The sequence below is a fragment of the Manacus candei genome, unplaced genomic scaffold (assembly GCF_025592945.1).
Source record: "Manacus candei isolate 608988 ecotype Guabito, Panama unplaced genomic scaffold, ASM2559294v1 h1tg000043l, whole genome shotgun sequence".
Taxonomy (NCBI): domain Eukaryota; kingdom Metazoa; phylum Chordata; class Aves; order Passeriformes; family Pipridae; genus Manacus; species Manacus candei.
The window spans coordinates 18,788,115-18,814,205 of NW_026138091.1; the positions used below are offsets into that span (position 1 = coordinate 18,788,115).

The 26,091-nt window shown below is 39.2% G+C and overlaps 3 protein-coding genes across 13 annotated transcripts in view; all 3 read left to right on the top strand.

Annotated features, from left to right (window-relative positions):
- The first annotated feature begins 717 nt into the window (after positions 1-717).
- NDUFA5 (NADH:ubiquinone oxidoreductase subunit A5) lies at positions 718-4,284 on the top strand. The gene is made up of 5 exons (XM_051795604.1): positions 718-832; positions 1,216-1,260; positions 2,602-2,718; positions 3,439-3,504; positions 4,081-4,284. The coding sequence occupies exons 1-5, from the start codon at positions 812-814 to the stop codon at positions 4,180-4,182; spliced, it is 351 nt and encodes a 116-aa protein (XP_051651564.1). The 5' UTR covers positions 718-811; the 3' UTR covers positions 4,183-4,284.
- A 144-nt stretch (positions 4,285-4,428) lies between these two features.
- Positions 4,429-26,091, top strand: part of LMOD2 (leiomodin 2) — a 28,723-nt gene continuing 7,060 nt past the window's right edge. The window contains exons 1-5 of one of the 11 annotated variants that reach the window (XM_051795491.1): positions 4,429-4,599; positions 7,010-7,104; positions 9,179-9,290; positions 21,370-21,548; positions 25,030-25,143. In XM_051795491.1, the coding sequence (XP_051651451.1) occupies positions 21,505-21,548; positions 25,030-25,143 (158 nt within the window). In that variant the 5' untranslated portion in view covers positions 4,429-4,599; positions 7,010-7,104; positions 9,179-9,290; positions 21,370-21,504. Of the gene's footprint in view, positions 7,105-9,178; positions 9,291-14,685; positions 14,704-20,678; positions 20,777-21,369; positions 24,995-25,029; positions 25,144-26,091 lie in introns of those variants that run through there. The other 10 variants (XM_051795488.1, XM_051795494.1, XM_051795496.1 and 7 more) reach the window with 10 other exon arrangements.
- Positions 8,850-14,591, top strand: ASB15 (ankyrin repeat and SOCS box containing 15). Its single transcript, XM_051795317.1, is given in 7 exon segments — positions 8,850-8,862; positions 9,195-9,290; positions 10,356-10,415; positions 10,512-10,643; positions 11,000-11,158; positions 13,185-13,431; positions 14,033-14,591. Coding segments are annotated over 7 exon segments (888 nt in total). The 3' UTR covers positions 14,214-14,591.

The window sequence follows — 26,091 nt, forward strand, 5'->3', positions numbered from 1 at the left end:
CCATCCCCAAGAGTCACACCAGGTGCCTGAGAGTATTGTCCAAACACTTCTTGAACTCTGTCATGGTTGGTGCTGTGACCACTTCCCTGGGGAGCCTGTTCCAGTGCCCAACCACTCTCTGGGTGAAGAACCTCTTTCTAATGTCCAACCTAAACCTCCCCTGACACAACTTCAGGCCATTGCTTCGGGTCCTGTTACTGGTCACCACAGAGAAGAAATCAGCACCTGTCTGTCCTCCTCCCCTCAAAGGAAATTGTGACTGCAATGAGGTCTCCCCTCAGTCTCCTCCAGACTGAACAGACCAAGTGCCCTCAGCCGCTCCTCACAAGGCTTCCCCTCAAGGCCCTTCATCATCTTCAGTGCCTTCCTTTGGACACTAACAGCTTAACAGCTTTTTTAGAAAGTTTCAACACAGTTATTATAAAGAATTACTCCCTATGCAAAACTCACCCTTTAAATTAGCAACTAGGCATAAGAATAAGACTTAATAGGACAATTGGATCTTCAAATGAACATCATGTTCATCTCTACCAATTATTTAACCTGTCTTGTCACTGCTCCTTTTCTCCCATTGTCTCTATATCAAGCCCCTTAAAATAAGTTCTCTATTTTCTATCAGTATTTTTTTGCTTTATTAAGTGATCACACCAGCAGAGAGACACCGGGTAACGAATCCCTCTTCACCGACGCCACTCCAGGGACGGGCTCCCTCCACCGAGCACACCCGCGCACGCGCTGTTCCGGCCCCGCCCACCGGGGCCGCTCTGGCGCGTGCGCAGCCCCGCGCCCTCCGCCGCGTCCTCTGAGGGCCATGGCGGGGGCGCTGCGGAAGGTGAGGCGGTGCGGGGGCCTCGGCCGCGTCCTGCCCCGGCTCCAGCGCGGGGTCTTCCTTTCTGGCGGGAGGGCAGGGGCTGCCCGAGCGGCGGGGTGAGAGCGAGGGGGGCGCCCCGCGAGGGAAGGGCCGAGAGCAGCGCAGGGCCCGGATGCCGGCGGGCCCGCGGTGTGGGGCGGCGGGGGCGCCGGCGCTGCCCCGGCAGCCGCTTGGTGAGGCGAGCTAGTCCCGCTCGGCACTCGCCCTCCCCGACCCTGGGGTCGCGGGACGCCCGGCTGGTGCCTCGGAATGGCCCCAGTCAGGTGTATGTGGAGTCAAAACAAAACGATCAGCGTGGAAATGGATGCTTAGGTATGCTAAGTATGTTTGTGCTCTCTGTGCAGACCACTGGACTTGTAGGATTGGCTGTAGTTGAAAACCCTCATGAGGTATGTCACGCATCTTGTTCTGTCGCTAATGGAAGCTGTCAGTGAGATCTAAGGTTTTTGTAATGTATTTTGTAGGTATGCTTTATACCTTAAACTGGCGCCAACTTAATGAAACAGTAAAAATTTTCCACAGCGATAAAGGAAGAAGATTAATTCTTAAAAATTTAATGCATATTATTATAAGTTATTTTACACATCTACTTTTAGTGGCATGTGCTGATTTCAGAAACCTCCTTTATGTAACTACTTTTATCAATCAGTATTTGATTTCTTTCATCTGCAATGCCAGAACAGCTCTTTAAATTCAGTTCTTCATAAGTCTTACATGATAGAGGGTGCAAAGCCACATCAAGGCCCTGTGATGGCAAGCACTGTTGAGATTGGAATACTTCAGTGGTTCTTGGGAACTGCATTACGTGGTTTTTGTAGCAATTTGATACTTGCTTTTTATTTTCTCAGGCTCAATGATGGAAATATGTTTGCCACATCATGCTTATTCAGGAGGCATGAGCTTTGAAAGAACTTCAGTAATTGTTTCAGTTCTCCACTTTGAAATTTCTTATTATACAAAAATTTTATTTCAGAAATGCTCTTGGCACCAATACGTAAGAATACTGTTAAAAAGAACCATTGAAAAAATCACTTCTGTTCTACAGAAATGATTCTACTTTAGTCTACAGCCTTGTCAGACACCTTTTGGGTGAACTTATTACATTTTAGTGTTTTCAGCAACTTGAAAGCCAAGAGTAAAGAACTGGACAATGCTTTAGTTGAAGTATAGATTTGTTGCGAGTCTCCTTTTTGTTTCCTGGTTTTTTTTCTTTGTATTTTTTTTCGTATTCTGCTTCTATTTCTTACTGTTCTGTAGGAAATCTATTCCTCATCAATTAGATATAGTTATCCAGTCCAAAACCTGCAGTTTCTTCACTGCAGTGTGTCCTTTATCCCTGCATTTAAATCCAGCAATAAAAGTTTCTGGTTTAATTTAAATCTATTTGTAACTCAGAACTTTCAGAGTATTTAGTATTAGAAACACAGCTTTTATTGTTTCCATTTTGCATCAAATGTACTTCAGATTGCAACTTCCTTTGTTTTTTCCTTTTTTTCCTTTTTTTTCTTTGAGGAATGTGACCGTGGTAACTTTTCAGTCCTGATAAATCCCAGTTTTACCCAAGGCAGAGTTCAGTGGCTCAGACTTAGTTATTAGTTAATCCTACACTTCTGGATTGAATACCATAATCTTCTGTATTTTTGTATAGATATTAAGTTAATAGGTTAAGTAAGACAAGAAGTTAAATAATTGTAGTTGTGTATTTTAACCATGTTTTGTGATCATTTCAGCGCCTGCGAATTCTGTACTCAAAAATACTTAGTGTCCTGCAAAACATTCCCAAAGATGCAGCATATAGGAAATACACTGAGCAGATTATAAATGAGCGATTTGATTTGGTGAAAAAGGTAAGTACAGTGCTGTTTCATTAATGTTGCACATGAAAGAATTTGTAGGATGAGAAGAACGATTGTCAAAAGGCCTGGCTGTTTTTCAGAAGCACACGTAACTTTCAGGTATTAGTTTAGAAATAACTGAAGTATCAAGGTTTATTTTTGTGATATTTTTATGACATATTAAAAGCAATTGTTAATTTTCTACTAGTGTTCTGTGAAAATTAGAAGAAAACGTAGGTTTTTTAAAGATTAGTAGAAAAGTGGTAATTTTTACACACTTGCACTGAAAAATTCATGTGCTCTTACCAGTGTAGTATCTTAGTACAATCCTTGCCTTCAGTATTTTAAAACACTTTTTGATACATTAAACTATGCAATACTGGTATATTTAAGGTGGTAGTTGAAAGTTTGCATGTAATTCTATAAAACTCTAAGAACAGGATTTTTTTTCAAGGTGTATACTAAAGCCTTTACCTGCTAATACTTCTTTGGGTGTCACTAAATAGTATTGGTTCTTTGTATTTACCATCAAGAGTTTGATGTTTGTTTTTCAGTAACAAATGGGTGTGAGATTTCTTTGATAATGTAAAATGATAGAAGCCAGCTAATTTGGTGGTAGCTCTGAGGAAGACTGGAAGACTGGTTAAACTACTGTTTTCATGCTTCATATAGGCTTTCTGCTTGAGTAAAACATTTGTTTATATGTATGTTTATATGTATTTGAATACACAGGAGAGTGATGTGCAAAAACTACAGGACAAACTGAACAGTGGTCGCATAGAAGAAGTCATTGTACAGGTAAAACAGGGAATCTTAAGATGAAGTACAAAGGGAGAAGTGGTTTTCAGTGTTTCTTTGGCTGAACTTCTGTTTAGGAAATTGGCAGTTTTGCATATCTTCCTTTGCTGCAAAACAATCAAACAGAAAAAGAAATTGAAAACAAATTGTCATGTGGTGATTGGGATGACTGTGCTAAAGCCTAACACAGTTAACAGTTGTTTCTTGTATTATGCTTACAGATATACATGTATACCTACATTGCTTCTTACAGAGTCTAAATCAGTGGAAAGGGCAGAGGAGGATTGAATAATATTGGGGCATAATTTAAATAGACTGGAAAATATCATGAAGTTGTCATTGGGAATGTCTAGGTGAACAGACTGTCTGTTTGGGTATTGGGGGGGGATTCAATTTTTTTTTAAAAACAAACCCCCAAAACATACAGTTTCTTTTGATATTTATAGGTGAAATTTGTGGTAGTCTATGATCATGATAGATAATGACATCACTGAGACAATGAACTGAAATGGAGCTAATTTAATACTTTGTCAATTGTATAGAATTTAAGAATTTGTTTATGGTGTTTATTAACAGGCTGAAAATGAGCTTTCCCTGGCAAGAAAAATGATGCAGTGGAAACCGTGGGAGCCTCTAGTTGAAGAACCTCCTTCTGACCAGTGGAGATGGCCAATATAATTTTCAAAATGGTGTAACCTCTGTAAAAACAAAGCTTAATTATTAATCTATTGTTACTGACAGTTGTCTTTAAATTAAAGATAATCACTTCATTAAAATATATTTTGTCCTAAAGTCCGCTTTTATTTAGCAGTCTAAACACTGCTTCCAGTTTCTTGCAAATACAGTTTTAAGAAAATTCTTTTGGCAGTTCTGCAACCTTTGGTTTATTTACTTTTTTTAGTTTATATTAACAGAGTATTTCTGCCTCGCTCTTGAGTTATTTTTATAATTCCTGTCCTGAACTGGCTGATTTTGCTGCCTGCATAGCTAAACACTATTTCTGAGTTCTGGGAAGTGCTGGAAAGAACCAAGATTGGAGAGGTGAGGGGGAGAAAGAAGATGACTCCACGCAGCAACAGGTTTCTTGGCTAGCAGGTAGGTTACCATACTTGGCATAACGCCTGTGGCATAAGCGTTAGTATTGGAATCTTACAAAGGCTTTGTGTAGACATGTGTATTTGTATTTTATTGATTCAGATCTTGAGTATTAAGTGTTAGAGTAAATGGGGAAACATCAGGCTGGTGACGTGTCACTAGTGGGGTTCTGCAGGGCTCCATCTTAGGCCCTGTGCTCTTCAACATCTTCATGAATGACTTGGATGAGGATTTGAAGGGATATTAAGTAAGTTTGCCGATGATGCTAAATTGGAAGGATCTGTTGACTCCCTCAAAGGCAGGGAGGCCCTGCAGAGAGACCTCGACAAATTAGAGGACTGGGCAACCACCAACCGTATGAAATTCAACAAGGGAAAGTGCTGGATTTACACCTGGGATGGAGCAACCTTGGATGTACATACAGACTTGGGAATGAGATGCTGGAAAGCAGTGCTGGGAAAGGGACCCAGGGATCCTGGTAAATGGCAAGTTGAATATGAGTCAGCAGTGCCCTGGCAGCCAGGAGGGCCAACCATGTCCTGGGGAGCATCAGGCAAAGCATCACCAGCTGGTCGAGGGAGGGGATTGTCCTGCTCTGCTCTGCACTGGTGAGGCCTCATTTTGAGTATTATGTGCAGTTTTGGGCACGGCAATGTAAGAAAGATATTAAGGTATTAGAGAGTGTCCAAAGGAGGGTAACAAAATGGTGAAGGAAAGGCCTCGAGGGGAAGCCATATGAGGAGCAGCTAAGGTCACTTGGTCTGTTCAGTCTGGAGAAGAGGAGACAGGGGAGACCTCATTGCAGTTACAACTTCCTTGTGAGGGAAGGAGGGGCAGACACTGCTCTCTTCTCTGTGGTGACCAGTGACAGGACCCGAAGCAACGGCCTGAAGTTGTGTCAGGGGAGGTTTAGGTTGGATATTAGAAAGAGGTTCTGGAACACTGGAAGGTTCTGGGCACTGGAACAGGCTCCCCAGGGAAGTGGTCACAGCACCACCCATGACAGAGTTCAAGAAATGTTTGGACGACACTCTCAGGCACCTGGTGTGACTCTTGGGGATGATCCCGTGCAGGACCTGGAGTTGGACTCGATGATCCTTGTGAGTCCCTTCCAGTTCAGCACAGTCTGTGATGCTGTCGTTCTGTCATATTCTGGACAAATTTTTCTTTATAATTCCTTTGCCCTGCTGTTAAATTCCTCTTTTCCATAACTGATAAGCAAACTGCTCACACTGAGTTTCAGAATGCCATTGAGTTCTCCCTGAAACCCTGTCCTTTAATAAAACATGCACTACCACCAATCTGTAACTAAAGCAAAGTGATTGATACAGTTTATATCAAAATTCAGGGTTTTTGCTTCCCCACTTCTGTGTGTTCTGTGGGATTACATCAGAAAGACCTGGGGTTTCTTTCCAAGGCACAGAGACTCTTATCAAAATGATGGTCTTTGAAAGTTTCTGCATTTTTTTTATTAGATAATTCCTGCATTTTCCCCCTTTCTCTGATGGTCCAACCAGATGATCTCTCTTCTGATTACACTAGTCAACCACAGCACAAATTGTTCTGTGTCAGGCAATATTTTAGCTCAGTTACTATGGTTCAAACAATAGTTCTGATTGTCTGTTTAAACAGACCAAGCATTGGGTATCCTTGCCACATCCTAATATAAAGAGTATAAAAGAGAATAGGCATTGTTGATGAAAATGTTCATGAAATCAATCCTGAAGTGGTACTGTAGGAAGTTCCTGGAATTGTCAAACCCTGTTTCAATACATAATTTATTTTAAAATATAACGAAGCCAAGAACTATGAAGTATTATCAGTGTACATTCAATAAGTACATGGTTTTGAAAACAAACCAAAAAAACCCCCAAACCACCCACATGGCATTTCACGGTTTATTTGTTATCTGTTTAAGACCGGGGACTCTGTTAAGAGTATTAACAGAGTGTGTTAATATACAGTATGTAGGCACTCTAAGAAGGCCTTGCTATTGCTATGACTCCTTATCCCTTGTTTGTCTTACCAATGAGTTTATCTCGCAGTGAAGCCTTACAAATTACCAAATGATTTGGTATCTGGACAAAAGCTTGGTGATGCGCTATGGTGGAATCTGCAACTAGTTAAAGGCTAAACTGTCTCAGATGTGTTGTCATTTATGTAAATATGCTGCCAGATTTCGTTAACGTAGCCCTTGAGAATAATTGGCAAATAATTTATTTTCTTAATGGGAGTTGTTTAACCAATGGGAACACAGATAATCTTCTTATACCCCCCCAGACCTCGTGTTACATTTGATGAGATTTTAGAGAAGTCATGTGTAATACTTTCCTGTGGGTCGAGTCAGCTTATGTTACAGTTGTACAAGGTCAGACCTTAATTTATCTAGCAACTGTGTATTTAATTTTAGAAGTATCACAGGACACCTCAGCTTGCAGGGCACCATTCCTGGCTGTTCAAAATGTAAGCCCCAGAGTAACGGTGGGAAGATAATGGTTTGAAAAGGTGAGAATATGGTATGCTCGCCAATTAGACTAACAGAGAAATAGTTTATAACTGTAATATTTAATTCACTGAGTCCAAATTTAGATTGCTATTAATTATTTTATTGCTATGAATAACCTCTTTGCATGCCTAAAGGCCTTCTATTTATAGAGTGAAGCTAAGGTTGTCTAGTTTATTTTAAGGATAAGAAATTAGAATAACATTAACTCTCACAAAACTTCACGTGTTTAAAAGCAATGAACACTTGATACACTTCTTTCCAAGGAAGGATGCAACTTCCATGATTAGCAAGTAGTTAATATTTTTTCCAATGAAAAAACAGTAATTTAGAGAGCAACATCAAGGAGTAATATCTAGTTTTTCAGTCATGAATGTAAAAAAAATGAGAAAAATGTCAGGCTACTCAAAATGTTGTTTAAGGAAAATATTCTTGGTAATACAAAAAGTAAAACTCCTTTAGAGTAGGCATTTGCAGTTGTTTCCAGTGATCTAGTGTATGGGTCTAGCAATTGATAAACAGACAATGGAAGAAAATTTTGCTGCTACTTGGCCTTTTCATTGCCATGTAGCATAGCAGGGATGTCTCTACTGCTGCTCAGTGTACCAGCCATGCTGTTATGTTCCCCTGTGATCCATGTAGAACATCCACACTTCAGTCAGACCGTGTCACCTCAGCACAGTGTATTATCAGCAGTGATATAGCAAATCAGGCTCTCGAAGCGCGTATAGACCCCTGACAATGTGTCCAGCACTTGTGCTGTGCTGCGCTGTTTGACTTTCACTCTACCCTGTCACAGTCACTTGCTACCTTACTGACTTTCTCATTTTATAATATGTTTGTGGGATAAGATAATTTGAAAACAGTACACACAACTATTCTGAAACACTGCTCGTCTGAGACCTTACTGGTTAAATCTGCGTTCAAGAAGATCTTTGTGTTGCCTGTGACATAATCAGTCAGGGGGGTATAGCAAAGCAGGAGATAGCTGCCACATGGGTATGGAAATTATATGACCAGAGAAAAGTTTCTGTGATGGCCTCTAAACTCATTTATTCCTCTTATCTTTTGGAGAGAAAGGGATGATAGAAAGGCAATACATTTTTTCTGAAAATAAATGGATTTTATCACTAGGCAACTATAATGCTCAGTGCTCTTAACTGTTCTTGGACAGATGTTGGAGGGTATTCATCATCTCACAGGACTAAACCATATGTGAACAGTATTATAGGGATACTGTAATATACTAAAACAGACTTATTTTCAGAGAGTTTGCAATGTGAGGCTCTGATGTAAGGCCTGTATAAGTCTTCAGGAACCTTTTTGCTTCAGGCTCTAGGGTAAATATAATATTACAACTTTTTCCTTAATAAATTATCTTAGTAATAATAACTGTTATCTTTTTAATAAATTAACTGTTTGTTTTCATTAGGAGCACCTCTTAGCTGCCAATGAAATGTTAATGAATTCTAAAATGTACTTTCCTTTTAGTTGATGGGAGGCTGAGGTTGTAGGTATGTTTATTGAGATATACTTCTAAAACTGCTAGTCCAAGAGAGATTTTATCTTTGCTGTCTAAAGGGTTTGTGAGTCTTCAGAACAGTGTGTATTTGTGGATTAAATGATGGAAGCTTTCAAGTATCATCACAATTAGAAAAGTACTTACGAAAATGAGAGGATAAATACATAAAAAAACCCTTGACTCAGAATTCTCCTGCCTGTCAATAGAGCACATAGCCCACGAGAGATGAGGGAGAACGGTATGTATGTCCACATTGTGATGGCCAGTTCATCAGTCTAACTTACCTGTTAAATCTTTTGGACTGTTATGATGCAGCCTTGATTAGAGACACAATAGGAAGGAAAAGAGAACCTTTCAGAAAAGCATTGTCTCTTATGAATAATATAAATCTCTGTTCTTCTAAGTCCCAAATGAAAATGTTTCTGTGAACATCCCTTTAGTCATGGACTCCTTTTTTTTTTGTGTTCAGAGATGACATTCAAGACCAAAGTTGTATATTTTTTCCTTTAGAGAAAATGGGATTGAAGTGCACTTTTTTTTCTACTTTCCTTCAGATTTCCTTCCTTGCAGTTAAAAATCAGACCATGGTTCCAGTACATATTGAAAGAGGTGGGAAACCGTATTATGTGGGAATCGGAATCCAAGAGTTTCTGAGTCAATCTGACTGTAAGCCCTTACTAATTTAATTTTGGTTTGCAAGCTTTATTATAATATACTAAGTAATAAAGTATTTGTGAATGGGATTAAAATACTGGCTATGGTACTTTGATTGACTTACTGCTTATGAGAACAATGTAGAAATTAATCTAAAAAGAAAGCTGATTAGTACTTTCCCTTGAGAATAATTTTCAGAAAATGTCCTCCAAATAACTTTTCCAATGTTCCTTCTCTCTTCGTAGAATGACTAGAATGCACTATGATGATTGTTCTGTGAAAAACATGCAACAACTGCTTAGTATAATTGTTCAATATTTGTGCAACACTCTAATGAGAATTGTTCAGTGTGGTAGATACAGCACATGACTGCGCAAACTGTGGGAGCAGTAGTTTAAAATTAAAAAATAAAAAAATATTCAACATCTGGTGTCCTCAGTCTGATTAAAGGACAAATGTGTTAAGCCACTAAGATTGAATCAAACAGAGAAACTGTCAAAACCTAAAGGTCACTTGGAAAAAGCTATGTAGGTACAGCTAGACATATATTAACTTAAGGGTTTTTTCCTTAAGTGTCTTTTACCATAGATAAAGACTACATTTTACACTTCAAAAACCTAGAAGGTTTTGTAGAGAGCAACATTCCTGACCTTCCAGTTAGAGTCAGAATTTGCTAGCAAGATGGTCAGTTGATGTGATATCACTAGTGAAAAGCATAGTGAACATAAGCCATAGTTAAAGTTGGTGATATGAGCAGACTGAATTTAAGTTGATGACTATAGTTAAAAGGTTTGATGTACTCTGTTACTAATCCACTGAGTGTTTCAATGACTCTCACACCTTGAAAATAATAGCTGGCATGGCTTGACCATCGCCCGAGCTTTTGTACCCAGTACCTGTGAATGTCCATTGAACTGCATGACTGCAGAAGCAGTGCAGAGACTGCAAAGTCCTTCATGTTTTTTGATAGGCCATGCCTTGGAAGTATAAAGATAAAGCTGTGTTTGTGGTTTGTTCAGGGGTATTTTTTTACATATTAAGGATCATTAAAAGTGATAATTAATGACACACAATGAGACCATTTTAGTGTACCACCTCGTGAGGAAAATAGGAAAATTGTAACGTTCATGAAGCAAGGTAAAACCCCTGAAATAAAATAGTCCTTTTGCAAATATGAGCTTTCAGTATATTATTTTTTCTACTACATTTTGTTTATCTGTTGGAATTTTTAAGGTCAAGTGTTTGAGCTTCAAGAACCTGTGAACCTCACATGTGCTTTGGAGGAAACTAATCATAGAGGGTGGTTTCCACTGCACAAGGCTACAGCTTGGCCAATTCCACAGATACTTGCAGTCATTTTAGATGGCAAGTAAGGTAAAAATAAACACAACAAGAGGCTAGAACTGTTTACTAAAAAAAGTATGATCAAGTCCTCCAAGGAGCATCTTGCTTATGTTGTTTAAATGTTCAGGCAAATTTTCTGGTTTTGGAAAAGTTACATCAATTTACACCAGCAAATAACTTGGACCATTTTTAACGTTTTGTTCAGAAACCAACAGAAAACACAAAAATTACTATGTAATATTCAGTGTGTTTGGCAATACTTGCTAGGTTAACATAATTACAGGTGCTTTTCATAGACTTAGTGTTTAAGGATTTCTGATTTATCTGTGTTAACAGCCTTGTGCTTTAATTTTGTCTTATTTTTTTTCCCTTTATTACCTCTTATGAAACAATGTTGGAATACAAAACATGCAATGGAGAAACAGCATTAAGCTTGACAGCAAAAGCTGGCTTTGTGGAAAATGTGTGAATGTTACTGGAAAACAGTGTTTATCCCAATACCTCAAATTACAGAGGAGAAACTCCACTTCTTATTGGTAATTGCCTCCTCTCTCTGGGTTTAAGCAACGTGAATGGCAGCGCTTCCTCTCTGTTACATACTCATCCCAGTACTCCCCTTGGCTTGCATGGTTTAGATGCTGGTCATCTTTTTAGATGAAACTAAATGCCCAGCACCTGGTGAAATGTACCCAGTGTTCAGTTCAGCACTCATCACACTTTAGGTGATCACCAGGCTGATCTTAAACATGCTTCTTCTGTTTTAGGTGATTGCTGAACTGCTGAGAAAATGGGACCTATTTTTTGTTTAAGGTGCTTTCTCTGTATCTTTAGATGCTATAAGACCTTTACCAACGTGGTCCTATTTAACCATCTTAAGGTACAAGAACAGTACAAGAATAAGCCATTGTTTTAACTGGAGTATACTTTTTTTGCAGATCTGATGGTCAGTGGAGATCTTTAGTTTTGTCAGATGATTTGTTCAGGAGTAGGCAGGTAGTTTTAAAAATGTCTGATCTCATTTCCCTCCCCTCTTGTGCTGAAAACAAGCTTCAGCTGCATTTCTAAGTAATACCACAATCTAAAGAAAGATGATTCCTTTGGAAGATATTATGCTATTGGTAGACTTAAATGAGCTTTACTATTCATGAATAATTTAGCTATACTAACTTCCAGTTTCTGTTAAATGTCAAAGCATCTTCATGCTTCTAAAGAGAATCAATCTGTGAAATTAATATGAGAAAATACAATATATAATACAATTATCAGTATTAATATATTCAGTTATCTGAATTTTTATTAACTCTCATCAGATGCTATTACCATATTACCATTCTGAGGTGCTGAGACGTTTGTAAGGGGTTCTTCTGCAATACCCTGCTTTTTGTTGCTTCAGTTCTTTTCGATGATTGTAGGTCTGTGAAACTTCAGCTATTTTTCAGCCATTGCTTAATGAATCCTGTGAAGAGTTAACTAGTGCTGACGAAAAAGGTCTTTCCCATTATAATGACAATTTAGTTTCCTAAATATTTCTGTATACAAACTCCTGAAAGTGAGGTCTCTCAGCTACGTATTGTTTCTGTGATACTTTTTATTTTTTATGTTTTTCTGTCACTTAGCACTGACAGTTGGATGTAGACATTGTTGTGCATCATACATTTCAATCTTAGTTTCAGTGAAATAGAGGATCGGGTGCTTAACACCACTTAATAGATTATTCTTATGATTTATTTGCTCCTTTTAATTTTAAAACTGATTGGAGGACTCTGTAGTAGAAAGGTAAATGCTGAAGACGTATTTATCTAGTGGGATGATCTGGGCTTTCAGGTACATTTGGTAATACTGTGCTTCAAAGCAATTGTGGATAATTATGAAGACTGTTGACTCTTAAAAACCTTCTTGTGTAATGGGGCATTCACAAAAGTTAAATTTGCTAACCCTATAATACTTATCTCCCTCAGCTACCCCACCAGTCCGTGGAGGTATCTTCTATTTCAGAGGGTAGTTTAAAAGTAAAATTAGATTCTTACTTAGCATCAGTCTTTTACATGTAAATAATAGGCAGGTGTAGTTATCCATTAAAACTATGGAACCTCAAAACTATGGAACGTGGCCTTTAAGTATGACAGATGTCAACTGTACTTTGGTTGACAACCACCACTGTGTAGACACTAGGATTAGAGCTACCAGGTGGAAAAGGAATACAGAGGTGGAATTTTCCAGGGACACTGTAATGTTTGCAACAACTTTAGACACAATTTTAATATTGTGTTATTTTAATTGTTGTTTTCCTTGTGATACACTTGCTTCTGTTTTCTCAGAATCAAAGTATTGCTGCTTTTGCCTTCCATGCCCCAAACTGACAGTTTTGAACTTGCGTTCATGTACCTTGATTTCCGAAGCAGCCGAAATATTTATTTATCTACCAAATATTGGATTCCCAGATTTCTAGGACTGGAAATATTTTTAAATTCTTTATATTGGAACACATAGGAAAGCTTTTCTAAACTTATTAGATGTCTTTAACTTTCAAGACAATACTTGAAAATGTAATTATATTTTTAGCTACAAGAAGGGGCTCTTTTGAAATGGTATCCACTCTGATTAAATACAACTGTACTATCTACCAGCTGTGCATGAAATGTTGGTCAGCAATGCATGAAGATGCCAAACAGATATGCAAAGACATTGTTGATCTTCTGAAGAATGGTGGAAATGTGAACATTTAGGATGAGTATTGAGTAACATCATTAGATGTTGCTGATGAATATGGTCAATGTGATGTGCTGGAGCATCTTAATCGTAAAGGTATGTAGTCAGGAAAAGATAAATACACCTCTGCCTGGCTGCTCAAGTGTTTCAGGGTGATCATGGAAAAGGGAAGAAAGAGGAGTGATAAATGAGAAGATTTGGTTTCTTAGAAGGAAAGGAAGCATAGATGAGCATTCCTGCTAGACTGGGGTGATGCTTACAAGTTTCCTTAGTGCATGTGAAAAGAGTGGCTCAGTCAAGGAGAGACTTACTGCTATATATGCCCTTTTTGCCCTTCTATATTTCTCTTTACTCCCTTCCCTCCCTCCTTCCCTTCCTTCTTCCCTCCTTCTGTCTCTCTCTGCCTTCTATCTTTCCTTCCACGAATAGAATTATATTGGTATTAATTAATGAAATGAATTATTTTTGAAATATGCCAGTTTGAAAGTCCTCAGTTATAACACTTAGAGTCAAAGCAGACCACAGTCAGGTGAGCACTTGAGCTTGTATCTGTACACCTCTTGTTTTGCCTTTGAGTTTTAAATTTGCCACAAGAAATATTTCTTGTTTTAGTAAAGTTTTAACTTAAATACATCTGCAAATGAAGAGGAAAGTACTCTGGGTTTGCTTTTATGATGATCTACAAATCACTTTGGATTTAGGTTCTGTATCCTCCTTCAGTGTGGAGATGTCCAGGCCTTAGCAGGTGATCATGCATCAGTACTGTTTAAAGTAGCTGGAGGAGGTAATCCAGACTGCATAGCCCTTCTTTTGGAATATGGAGGAAGGGGTAATGTGCATAATGAGGCCAGACTGCTTCCCATACACAAAGTGGCTTATTAGAGATTTAGCAAGGAAGTTTTAAGAAATCATGAGGCAAGATTCTGGAATTTCTCTTTCTTTCCTAACTAATGGAGTAGATATGTTTCCAGAGAAATATCTCTATTGAACAAAACAGTGACAAAAATTGCAGCAATATTTTAATTTTTTTTTTCGTTCAGGCCTGTTTGCATAAATTAAGTGTTCACAAAGATTACAAGTCAAAGAAAATGGCTTTTAAAGTAACATTCCTAGACATCATTTTATGACTGTTGAAGGTCACTGCTAAAACTTTGTTTAAATTATCTTGTCTAATTGCTTTAAAATGTATTATTTTGGCATTTTTCTGCACAGATTTTGAAATTACGACTTGATTTGTTGTTCCTTGATTGAAACATTTAGCAGAAAAAGTGGTTTGTGTTTTTATAGATTACATGGATTATGTTCTTTCATGCATAAGAATGAAGTTTTTTCTAGAAACGCAGGAAGAAGGGACAGAGATACATCAGATTGGGTAAATGTCTAACTTCCTGTTAATAATGTTATGATTAATTATAGGAAACTTAAATTGCTTAGGTCAGCTCACATTCATCCAAAGTGTTTTAGCAGTCCAAATATGTAGTAGCTAAGAACCAGGTTGTGCCTGTCATCCAGTCCTTAGATTGAGATGATCTTTGCCTATTAGCACTGGTCATAAATTAGTTAATTGGACTGCAATATGGCAAATGTGCACCTGGTGCAAATTAATATCGTAAGGAATTTAGGGCCATGATTTAGGAGTGGACTTGTCAGTGTTATGTTAATGGTGGGACTTGATCTTAAAGGTCTTTTCCAACCTAAATGATTCTATGAGTCTATGAATGTCACTGTTGTATGGGAGGCCTTTTTAGTTAAGCAGGGCCACTGAGGTACTTATCAAACTCCTTATTAACTGACATAACACTAGTCATTGCACAGCTATAGGGCACAAAGTTTTTTTATTGAGGAATATTGCTCCCATTTCCATCCTTCTCTTTGCTCTTTTGATCTCTCAAGTCTATTAATTGTTCAAGGATTATCATAAGGCATGCTTTAGATCCCTTATGTTCAAGGTGGTACATGGTGTGCAATCACCATGTGTAGCATAATTTCCTTACTTTGATTTACACAGTAGACAATCTAGAGTTGCCATTATTAATACTATAATTGACTATTTTTACTGGGTGCTTTAATTTTGAATCGTCTACCATTGGTTGCACCAGAGATAGATTTCACCAAACTTCACTTAAAAAAATAAGTTGGGGAATGTACTAAATGTTCTCTTTGCAGACATCGATTTTGACTTTTAAAATAATTTTAAATAGAACTTGATTTAACATCAGCTGTTAAAAAACATATTTAGGTTCAAAACTGGTACTCTGTATTTAGTTTTTGCTTCAGTATTTTTCATTGGCATGCCGAGGAACTATTTTTGTCAGTGTCACAGGAACATCCAAAGAATTTGGTACTCTTCACTGCTGATATTTCAAGTATGGTGCAAGTTTTTTTGACGTTCAGGAAGGCTAAGTTAAATGAAATCTTTGACTGATATCAGTAGCAGAAGTATTTGTTCAGCATACTCAGCAGGGCCAAGGATGGTAAGGTCTGGTCCTGCTGCCTTATTGATACAGCAGAAGTAGAAAATGCTGTGGCTGTCCTCAACATGCAACTTTTAAAAGGTGCACCTAGGGAAAGGAGAGATTGTTCATCAGTGTGCATATATCCAAAAGGGAGACAATAATGTTGAGCAGATATCTGACAGAAGATGTTTGATTAATATGGGCACTGTGTGTCACCACAATTCTGAAGTTGAGTGGTATTTTATTCAGAACAGAAATCTTAATTCCTCCTTGTACTCTCAGAAGGGCTACTATTCAGCTGGCTTTTGAAGTCATATCCTCTGTTTTTTTGCCAGAAATTTTGATGAGGATGAAAAAGAATAACTTGGTCATTTGTGAAAAACTTTTAGGTATCTGGTGTGTGGGCCTAGCCTCTGACAGGAGGATTCCCCGGGTGACTGGTGACTGCAGGCATAGCCTGAGCATAGAGAGCCCAGTGGACCCAACACGGCTGACTCCAAGTCAAGGATCCACTGACCAATACATCCTGGACATACCAGGCTAAATGTGTGTGTGCTTCATAACCTATAAACTGATATTTCTGTGTGGGAATTTCTAAACAGAAATATGGGCTTAATGACAATTGTGGTAATTTTAATGAATACAGTGACCACAATGCAAGAGTCTGGGTAATTGCCTATTTGATATAGTGTACTGCAACCAGCAAAGGAAACATGATCAAATACGGCTTTAGACAGGAGATTTTAAACCCTTTCTGTGACTAGAGCCAAATTCCACTAGTAATTTTAGTCCACAGGCAAAGGTTTATATTTAGGACTTTATACACACCTCAGGCCCTAGTTACATTGCCTGCAGCATCAAAGCATTCAGATCTAGGACTGAACATTACCCTAAGTGTTTAAAATACCATGAACTAGTCTTTTGAATATCATTAGGTAAGGTAAAAAGACGTGGTATTGTTGTGTTTATCTTTTTATCAATACATCTGGGCCCTTTTTGTTGTTTAGTAGCCTGTTATAGAAGGTGGCCTAATCCTGGTTTAGAGTTTCTCTGTCATTCACAGTTGAAGCTCTGTCATTCAAAGTTGAAAACTATTCTAAATACATCCCTTCTCCATACAGATCATATTTTTTACATAGGATTAAGTTCTTGAGAACTGGTGGAAGTGGAAATTTCTTCATGGATGAGTTTCTGGAGTCTCTTTAACCCCAGGAGTTTACATATTTTCAGACGACACAGGTATTGAAGTTAAGTTGAAGCTTAATTTTAAGTTGAAAACTTCCCCCATCCCTCCCTCCCCTCACCCCAGATGCTAAAGGAATTACAGAATTATGAGACAGTGTCTTTCGTGTTTTCGAGGCATCTGTGAACTCACATGTTATCAAGGCATCTGTGAATGGAGGTAGGAGAAGCAAGACTTTATTTTAAGTGGAATATGAGGTGAGAAAGTCATGGAAAGGGAGCTGTTTTCCCCAGGTCATGTTTATGGTACAGCTAGGAATTGAACACAGGTCTTTTGACTCCCATATTTTGCAGCCAGACCACTGAATAATACTTTTATGTACTTGAGTATGTGGTGGTAGGAGCAAGAAATGTAACTGGACCAGAACTGGTGATTGTGCAAAAAGAGGCAAAGGCATCAGCCCCAGCTGGAAGAATAAATTTGTAGGAAAAAACTACTTTTTATTTGCCCCGCTTAGACTGTGATTGAACCCTTGCAACACTGGAATTTAATTTTCTCTGCTATTTGGGTGTGTCTCACAGGGTGTTCCACGGCAACCCAATTCCATGGCATGCCCCCCTCCCCCCCCGGTGATGTTGTCTAGAAGTAATTAAATGCTCTGGCACCGATTCAGGCGTGCTCAGGGGCAGGGACTCCTATGGATTTGAGGACAATGTTTGAAATCAGAGGTATCATTTGTTCTCTGTTTCTCATAAAATCTGACACAAGCAGCTGCAGGAGACAGATGAGCTCTCCAAGAAGCCAGGCATTCAACAGTGGTTACATCAGCCTTTGCAGCTCCCATGGGATGGACTTTGTAGCTGTCAGTGTTTTCATAGCTCAGTGAAGGAAGAACCAAACCATAGCCATGAGTCCTGTATATGACCAGCTGTTCACTGTAGGGGCCATAATGTCTTGCAGGTTATCCCTAAAACTCCATGCACTGGCTAACCATCAAATTTTGGCAGCTGGCATGGCAGAGCCTGTTCTGGGTATCAAGGTGGTGGGAGTATGGTGAAGGGGTGGGCAGCAATTTTACTGTTTAGCTGCAGCAGTCTGTGTTCTGGCACAGGCTCTTAGTGCCTGAGCTGCACTTTCTCAGACTATTGCCATTAGTACAAGAGTCACACATGAAAGAACAGTCACAAAGTCACAAGCTCTTTTGTGTCTGCTGTGAGGTAGAGCAAAGGGATTTTTTCTGACCCTTACTTGGGACAGAAAAAATAGCCTTCTAAAATATCCAGCTGTTTGGCTATGATTTGCAAGGAGAAAAGTGACATAAATTCATGATCATTTTTCTCTTGTAGATAAGTCTTATCTCTTACTTTCCTTTCACTCCCAGGGGCTAGAGCACAAGTCTTATGAGGAGCAGCTGAGGGAGCTGGGGTTGTTTAGCCTGGACAAAAGGAGGCTCAAGGGAGGCCTTAATGCTCTCTACAGCTGCCTAGAAGGAGGTTGTAGCAAAGTGGGGGTTGGCCTCTTCTCGCAGGTAACAAGTGACAGGACAAGAGGAAATGGCCTCAAGTTGTGCTGGAGGAGCTTTAGATTGGGTATGATGAAAAAATTTTTCATAGAAGGCATTGTAAAGCTTTGGAACAGGCTGCCCAGGGAAGTTGGTGGTGTTACCATCCCTGGAAGTGTTCAAAAAACATGTAGATATGGCACATGAGGACATGGTTTAATGGTGAACATGATAGTGGTGCTGGGTTGATGGTTGGACTTGATGATCTTAAAGGTCTTTTCCAACCTTAACAAGTCTATGGTTCTGTAATTTTATATGCATCTAATCAACAGCTTCTTACCCTCACCTGTGTCTTCTGTGGAACCAGCTTTGCCTGTCTGGTATACTCTTCCACTGCTATCATCTCCTGCTAAATCAGTCCTTTTAAAGCCTTCCCCCTACTTTTTTATTTCATGTGAGCCTTAGGACCTCTCCTCAGGAAAATTGTATCAAGAAAATTAATTTCAGACAAAGATTCAGATTTTAAGCCTTAATGGTCCTATTATGCTTTTTTTCCCCCTGTTCTTTCTACTGGAAGTTGTTTGTTTAGGCTGCAATAATTAAAAATGGCACCTTGCCACTCAAGATGTCTGTCCTTCAGCGTCCACTTCTGTGCCCTATGGATAAAGATCTTAGCTCAAAAATGCACCGTTTCCAAATGCATGGAGCAACTTCAAAGAAATCTAACCCTACTCATTACCAGGACAAAAGCTGCATCTGAAAGAAGTACATGGGAAAATGCACAAAATTGCTGTATAAATATTTAAAGATATATATTGCAATGGGAATAATTTTCTGTCCCTTAAGTGTCACTCACACCAGCAAAAGAGGTACTTGGATCAGGAGAAATATTCCTCAAGGAACTCGTGTTTTGTGGTTCTGAAAAGCTATAAAAATATATTAATGAATGTTTAGTAATCATAGGACTGCTATAACAGTATAGCTCTGGTGACATGTACAGTGTGTTTACATTTAATTTTAAAAATTTAAATTTGTTGTAGAAATCTTTACATTTGATTGGGCAAACCCATTGCCTTTTGCCCACATATTCTGTATATGGTAGATATAGTGCCCAGAACTCCCACTGTCATTAATATGGACTAATAAAAAAAAAAAAAAAGACATAATTAAAGACAGTAAAGTAGAGAATTTACCTGGTTAGTGCTGCTGCTTGTATTTAATTCCATATGAAGTACATCACTTGTTTCTATTACTGGCATCTCCTTTTAAAAGAAAATCTTCATAAACACATACACAAGGAAATGTTAAATATGGAAGTAAGTAACTGTCTTGCTCTCTGTGTATAAACGAACAGAGTGATTTTTTAATCTGAGTGACAAACCATAGGTTTGGCTAAGCTACATGGGAGAACTGTCTGGGACTAAGACATTAACAAAGGATGAAATCCATGTGCTTTTTATAGTCACTTATAGTTTAATAATTGCCTGACCTGCACATGCAAATTACAGTGTATTTGCAAATACCACTGCAAATAATATAGTGGTTACATTGGCATATGCTTTTTTTTTGAAAGAATAGGCTAACTGCAGATGCCAGAAGAGAATCCCATTGCAATTGCACTTCCAAAACTCACGTTTTTTGTGCACAGAGCAGTTCCTCTACTACTTTCTTTGCAATACAGCAGCTTCTACTTCCTGTCTGAACCTGTTGAGCAATATCACGATGTAATTCCAAACAGCTGCTGTGGTCACCCTGTGTCTGTACATCAGTAGCGAGTGAAATGATTTCTATATATAGTTTGTAAATCTGTTGGCAACGTTTGTAAAGCACACTCAGATTCTTCCTGAGGAATAAGAGCAGCTATATGAAAGCAAGAGCATTAAGACCATTATTGCGTACAAAGCAGTTTATCTTTTTGGTGTGGCAGAAATGAGGAAATGGCCAGTCTGCAGAGATGTGGAGAAGCACTTGCTTTGGGCAAAACCCTGGCAGGAATACTTTGTGCTGTCAAAGATAAGCAGGTTCATCTCACGCTGTTATTACAGAACTTGACATTGTACTGACACAAGATGATTAAAAAGTATTGGCTCTGTAGGAAGGAAAGAAAACTGGGAATGCAAATGGCATCTATTCAATAAGATTTATTTGTCCCCCTTGCCTTCCCAATTTTAGTGTGCTTCAGGTACACAAAAGGAGCAATAAATCCCAACTCTGCTGCACCTTTGGCACCCAGCTGCATGACTCTTTGTATAATAAAATAAACCTTCAGGATCCATGCACAAAAGACACTAGGTGCCTTTGCAATGTGAGCAGTGAGTTTTCCTTCTTTTAATTAAAGGCTGAGGAATTTTTTAGTCCAGAAATGTTCTTAGTTTCACCTAGAGTAATTTTTCCCTCCAGTGCTTCCCTGCAGGCAGGTCGACCTCTTGATTCCCCTTCCAAGATACATCCTTACTCTCTTCTCATCAACAGCACTAAAAGAGCCCATTCACTTATTTACTTGCCATGACTTTTCTGTGTTGCTAAGTAAGGCAACCCAAATACACCCGTCAGCGAAATACATCAGATTAGTGTTTGCCCCATGGCTTGTTGGTACATAGTGTATATTTATGCCCCCAGCAACTGTTGAGAAAGCTGTTTTCAAAACTAATCTGAGCAATAGGGCAGCCCACATGCGCATGTTTTTGAGTGAAAACTGATCACTGTTTGTGATGGTCTGAGTTGTTAAACTGCAATCTAGACCTGGAATCTTTCCTCCTGGTAGCCTGGGGTGTATTGTAGGGGATCTGTGGGAAAAATCCATATTTGAACTAGCATGCTGAGTCTGATTTCCAATCAAGGACTGGTTTTGATTCAGGGTCATCTTTACACTTACCCCAGTTTTTATTTCTCCAACAGGGATGAAAAGAAAGATCTTTTTCTTCTGTGTGACTCCATGTTTACAGCATCACCAGGAGAGATGCACTGGACAATGGAATCATCTGGCATAGAGAAAAGCAGCTGAAAAATTGTTCCTTCAAATGCCTTCAGTGCATGCTTCATCCCATTTGCTCTGCTGATACCACTGTTAAATGGAGGTGATGACACGTCCTTTTCAGGCACAGTACTGTGTGCACAATTTTGACAAGTTATGTGAGTCTCCCAGGGGAAAGAGAAGCAGCTTGTCCCATCAGTCTGCCTTGCGGTCCTGTGTACTTGCCAGGCTGCCTGACCCTGTGTCTCTCCAGGATGGTTTGAATGATGCATTCAACCTGGGCCGATACAAGCAGCATACAGAAATTGAGACATGGGGATAGATAGATAGATAGATAGATAGATAGATAGATAGATAGATAGACAGATAGATAGATAGATAGATAGATACATACATACATACACACATACATAGATATAAATTGCTATCGACAGGAGGGGGAGGGCAGGGAGTGAGGAACACAGGGTCAGGACAGAGGGGACGCGCAAGAAGGGGAAGGAAGGATAGGTCAGCAAACAGGCTGTGGAAGCGGGTGAGAACAGCAAGGGGCTATTCATGGAGGGCAGACAAGGATGGCCTGCAGGGCCAGGTACAGAGAAGGCAGTGCAGCAGCACAAGGCACAAGAGGGGGAGGTGGGAGAGCTTGAGGGCTGGTGCCTCAGCGTCTGCATGAGTGGACAGCAGGAGTGAAGGAGCTGTTCGGTGCAATGAGGGATGCAAAAGCTGCAGGGGGAGGTGGGAGCAAGCAGCACTGGAGAAGGACAGCAGGAGAGATGGGGAAAGCCCAGCCGTGCTCTGGTGCATTGTTTTTAATGTGCTCTATGGCAATTGGACCTGTTCCTGCAGCGTGGGACTGAGCTCAGTATGAGTCAATGCATCTGTCTGACAAGCTGTTCTCAGGAGCCATGACTGAAATAGCCACTGTCCCATGCCTGAGGACAAGGTTGTGCAGCCCTCTTTTTGCTTGTCTGTAGTTTTGCCTGCAACTCATCCAAATAAACATTAAACTATGAGCTTTGTCCTGCAGGGGAGCAAGCACCACCTGCCACGGTTTGCTCATGTCCTTTCAGCAATTGTGACAGTGTGCCCCAAGTGTGGAAATGTGAGAAGCAGAACAAAGTCCTCTAGTCTGCTACTTGAAATAGTTAATTGCTTGGAAAGGCAAAAAGGACACTTAGAAGAGTTTCCTCTTTTCAAACCAAGAAAATAGGCCTCCCAAGTTAGGGAAGATTGAAAGTCTTGTCTGCAATCTAGCTGCTGCTGAGTAGGCTCTATCCTGCTCAAAGCCAGGAACCTGGGTGCCAAGATATACAATGACAGAGTGAATCCTGCTCCTATAAAATGGGCACTTCCAGTTCTCATTTTCACTCATTAGCTCAGATCCTGATTGAGTGATGAGTTTTCATGGCCTATTGGTGAAATAGTTTATTTCCTGCATACAGGATTTCAGCAGGGTGTTAGGGAAGAGAGTCTGGGTCTTCTGTTAGAAGGTGGCAGAGCATGTCATCAAGTCATGGGATCATAGAATAATTTAGGTTGGAAAAGACCTCTTAGATCATCAAGTCCAAATGTTAACACTAAATCATGTCCCTAAGTGCCATATCTACATATCTTTTAAATACCTCCAGGGATGGTGACTCAACCACTTCCCTGGGCTGCCTGTTTCAATACTTGACAACCCCTTCCATGAAGAAAGATTTCCAATATCCAATTGGAAGATTCATCCTAAACAGCAGGCAACGAAGTCAGTGTAAACCTGCCCTCCTGCACTACATATGGTTCACGCTCTACTCTCCTGCCTTCTGTGATGGAAGGAAGTCCACTGTGCCACCTCGCTAGCACAAGGTCTCTTCCTAAGCTGTTTGTAATGCTGTTCTTGAGAACATAGCCTGGGACATATAACAGGATGCTCAGACTCCTATTTTTTTTTCATTTTTTTTAAAGAAGATGTTACAGAAATCTGAACATGTAAAGTGCCTGAGAAAGGGGACTGTGGAATGGGAACAAAATGTTTCAGGCAAGAATGCTAATAACAGGAAAACACAATCACTCCTGTCTTTGCTGCAACAGTTCCTTTTGGCAGTTGAAACCTGTGATCTGAAATGTTGCTGTGGTGGGAAGCTTCAGCTGTGGCTAATGGACCACAGGAACTGAGCCCTGACCAGTTGAAGTGCTTACATAATGCAAAATACTGCCAGAAAGGGAATCCGAAACTCCAAATTAGTGAATACTTTCAGCCTTAAGGTGTCTGTACCTCTGTTCTTTTTCCTCACAAAGGTAGTCAGAACTTCGTGTCCCCTGAAATGGCCACTGGATAATTAAAGACATTGATAGTCTTATTATGCTGAAGAACAGGGGCAAAACAAAATGCTGAAAGGCTGTTAAACGTGTATGATGTCTCCCATGCACTGAAAGAGTAAAGGTTCTGGGTGCTTATGGGTCTAGGATCAAAGTATATGATTACAGAACCATGGAATTAAGGACTATGTTTCAGCGCTCATCAGCAAGAAAGAACAAATACTATTCCCACATTTTCTGCTCTGTGAATATTTAGCTTAGTCTTAGCATCTTCTTTGTGTGTGTAATTGGCCATGTGCTACAGCCTTATTGCTTTTATTAAAATTGTCCTAGAGAGGGATTATGGGTCTTCACCCTTGACCATTCCCTTGTAAAGAATGAGTACTAAATTACCATGAGTGGCATATAAGATCAAGAAAGGACATCAACCACTCATAACCTCACCTAATTGTGCCAGTTTCCCCCCTACTTCAGGGGACACATGTACAAGAAAATACCTAATCCATGTTTAGTAACATCTTTAAATTATGTCATGGCTAAAATGGACATCACTGACATTTTATGTGCAGAAAAACAGCACCACCAGCCCAGTGTTGTATCCTTGCCTCAGCAAGGAGTAGCATTGAAAGTAATATTCATGCTGTCAAATCTTCCTTTGGAATATTATTTTAGAAGTGAGCAATGCATGTTGCTTCTTCAAGTTCCTTCGAGTTTGGAAAATTTGATTTATATGTAGAAAATTTCACATAGATAATTCAGATATCAGTACATTTGTACTTTGTATTACAGACTCTTAGCCCAGGAAAATTCGGAGACTTACAGATTTTGTTGTATCTGAGAAAACAGGAAAAGCAGAAAGCTCAGAATTTTTTGTGAAACAGTATATTTCAATAAATTTCATTTTTAACATAATCTTTTTGCTTTTAATATTGTACATGTCAGTGTTGTACATATCAACATTGAACTAATAAAATATAGTGTATTTCTAAAAACGTTTTGGTTTCAATCAGGATTTTCCTACAGAAAATTTCCTAACCACCTCCATCAAAAAATGTGTACAACAAAATGTTGTCTGCAAAAACACACCCCAGAAAGATAATTTTGTTGTGCTGCTTCTCTGGCTAACTCCAATGATAACGATGTGAACCTTTGTCCTAGACATACTGAAGAAATAAAAATGCTTGGAGTGTTGTTATATACAATATCAGCTGTATCTAAAAGCACTGGTGATGCAACGCTAAAATTAAAAAGGTACTTATTTTTTTCTGCTCTTTCATGCTTTGCAGAATTTGGCCCAGGCTTCATTCTGCAGGTGCAGCTGAAAGAGCGAGCAGAACTTCTGCTGACCCACTGACTTGTCTATACACAGTTGGTGTGTCATTGTATCTTACACTGTCAAGGTAATTCTCTTAGCTCAGTAAGCCAAGCATCTTCCTCCTTTTTATTTAATCCAAAGATTTGGCCAATATAAATGACCTGCAAATATTTATTTGTTTTAAGATGTACAATATTCCTCGATCTGCTTAATTAATGTATTTTGTGTGTTAGAGAAGACTAAGCTTATGAACTTTCATCCCAATTCTTGAGCAAGATAACTGCATGATATTCATATAGACAGATAATCAAAGGAAAAATATAATTTCTTTCTCAAATCTATGTGAAAACCAAGCTTAATCTCCTTTCTCCATTGTCAGTAAAGCAGTATGCACAATAATAAAGCTAAGTAAGCAGTTTGGCTAAACATCATACATCAGTTCATGTGTCCAATCCATATGAATCAAAAAAAGGTGATGGACAAGAGCAGTACTTAAATTATTTTCACTTACATTTTCATTAAATATTGGTTTGACTGTCTAGAATGCACTGTGTGTAATCATTTCAGAAGGTTGATATATGTTGTTATAAATGCGTTCCTACTTCTCTGTACCAAAACCAACTTTCTCTCTGTCCTTCTCCCTTCTCTCTTTCTCGCAACATGGGTTTGCAGATATTGCTGGCCTTCATATTTCAGAAAACTTTTCTAATTCACCATCATTCACTGATAATAGAGAAAAATCAGAAACAATGCAAAGTTTAACCTTTTTTTCTGTAGTTTCTTGCACAGGAACATACCTGTCTATAAAACTAATATAATCATAGTATATCATGTGTTAACAGAAATGATAATGTGATAGACATGTAGAATAAAGAAATGAAGGGCACGCTCCAGCTGGACACCAGTCAGTGACAGCAGGCAATAGCCATTAATAGAATAACCACTAGAGGCCTTCAGTTGCTTGGGCTGTCAGAAATGATGAAGGCAGAGCCCTGCTGCCCACCCAGGGCTTGTTCCCCCTAAAGTTCTGGGG

Excerpts from the sequence above, each read along its gene's own strand:
- NDUFA5 (XM_051795604.1), top strand. The coding sequence starts at position 812 with ATGGCGGGGGCGCTGCGGAAG. Across the intron at positions 833-1,215 it reads TGGCGGGGGCGCTGCGGAAG|ACCACTGGACTTGTAGGATT; the intron begins GTGAGGCGGTGC and ends CTCTCTGTGCAG. Across the intron at positions 2,719-3,438 it reads GATTTGATTTGGTGAAAAAG|GAGAGTGATGTGCAAAAACT; the intron begins GTAAGTACAGTG and ends TTGAATACACAG.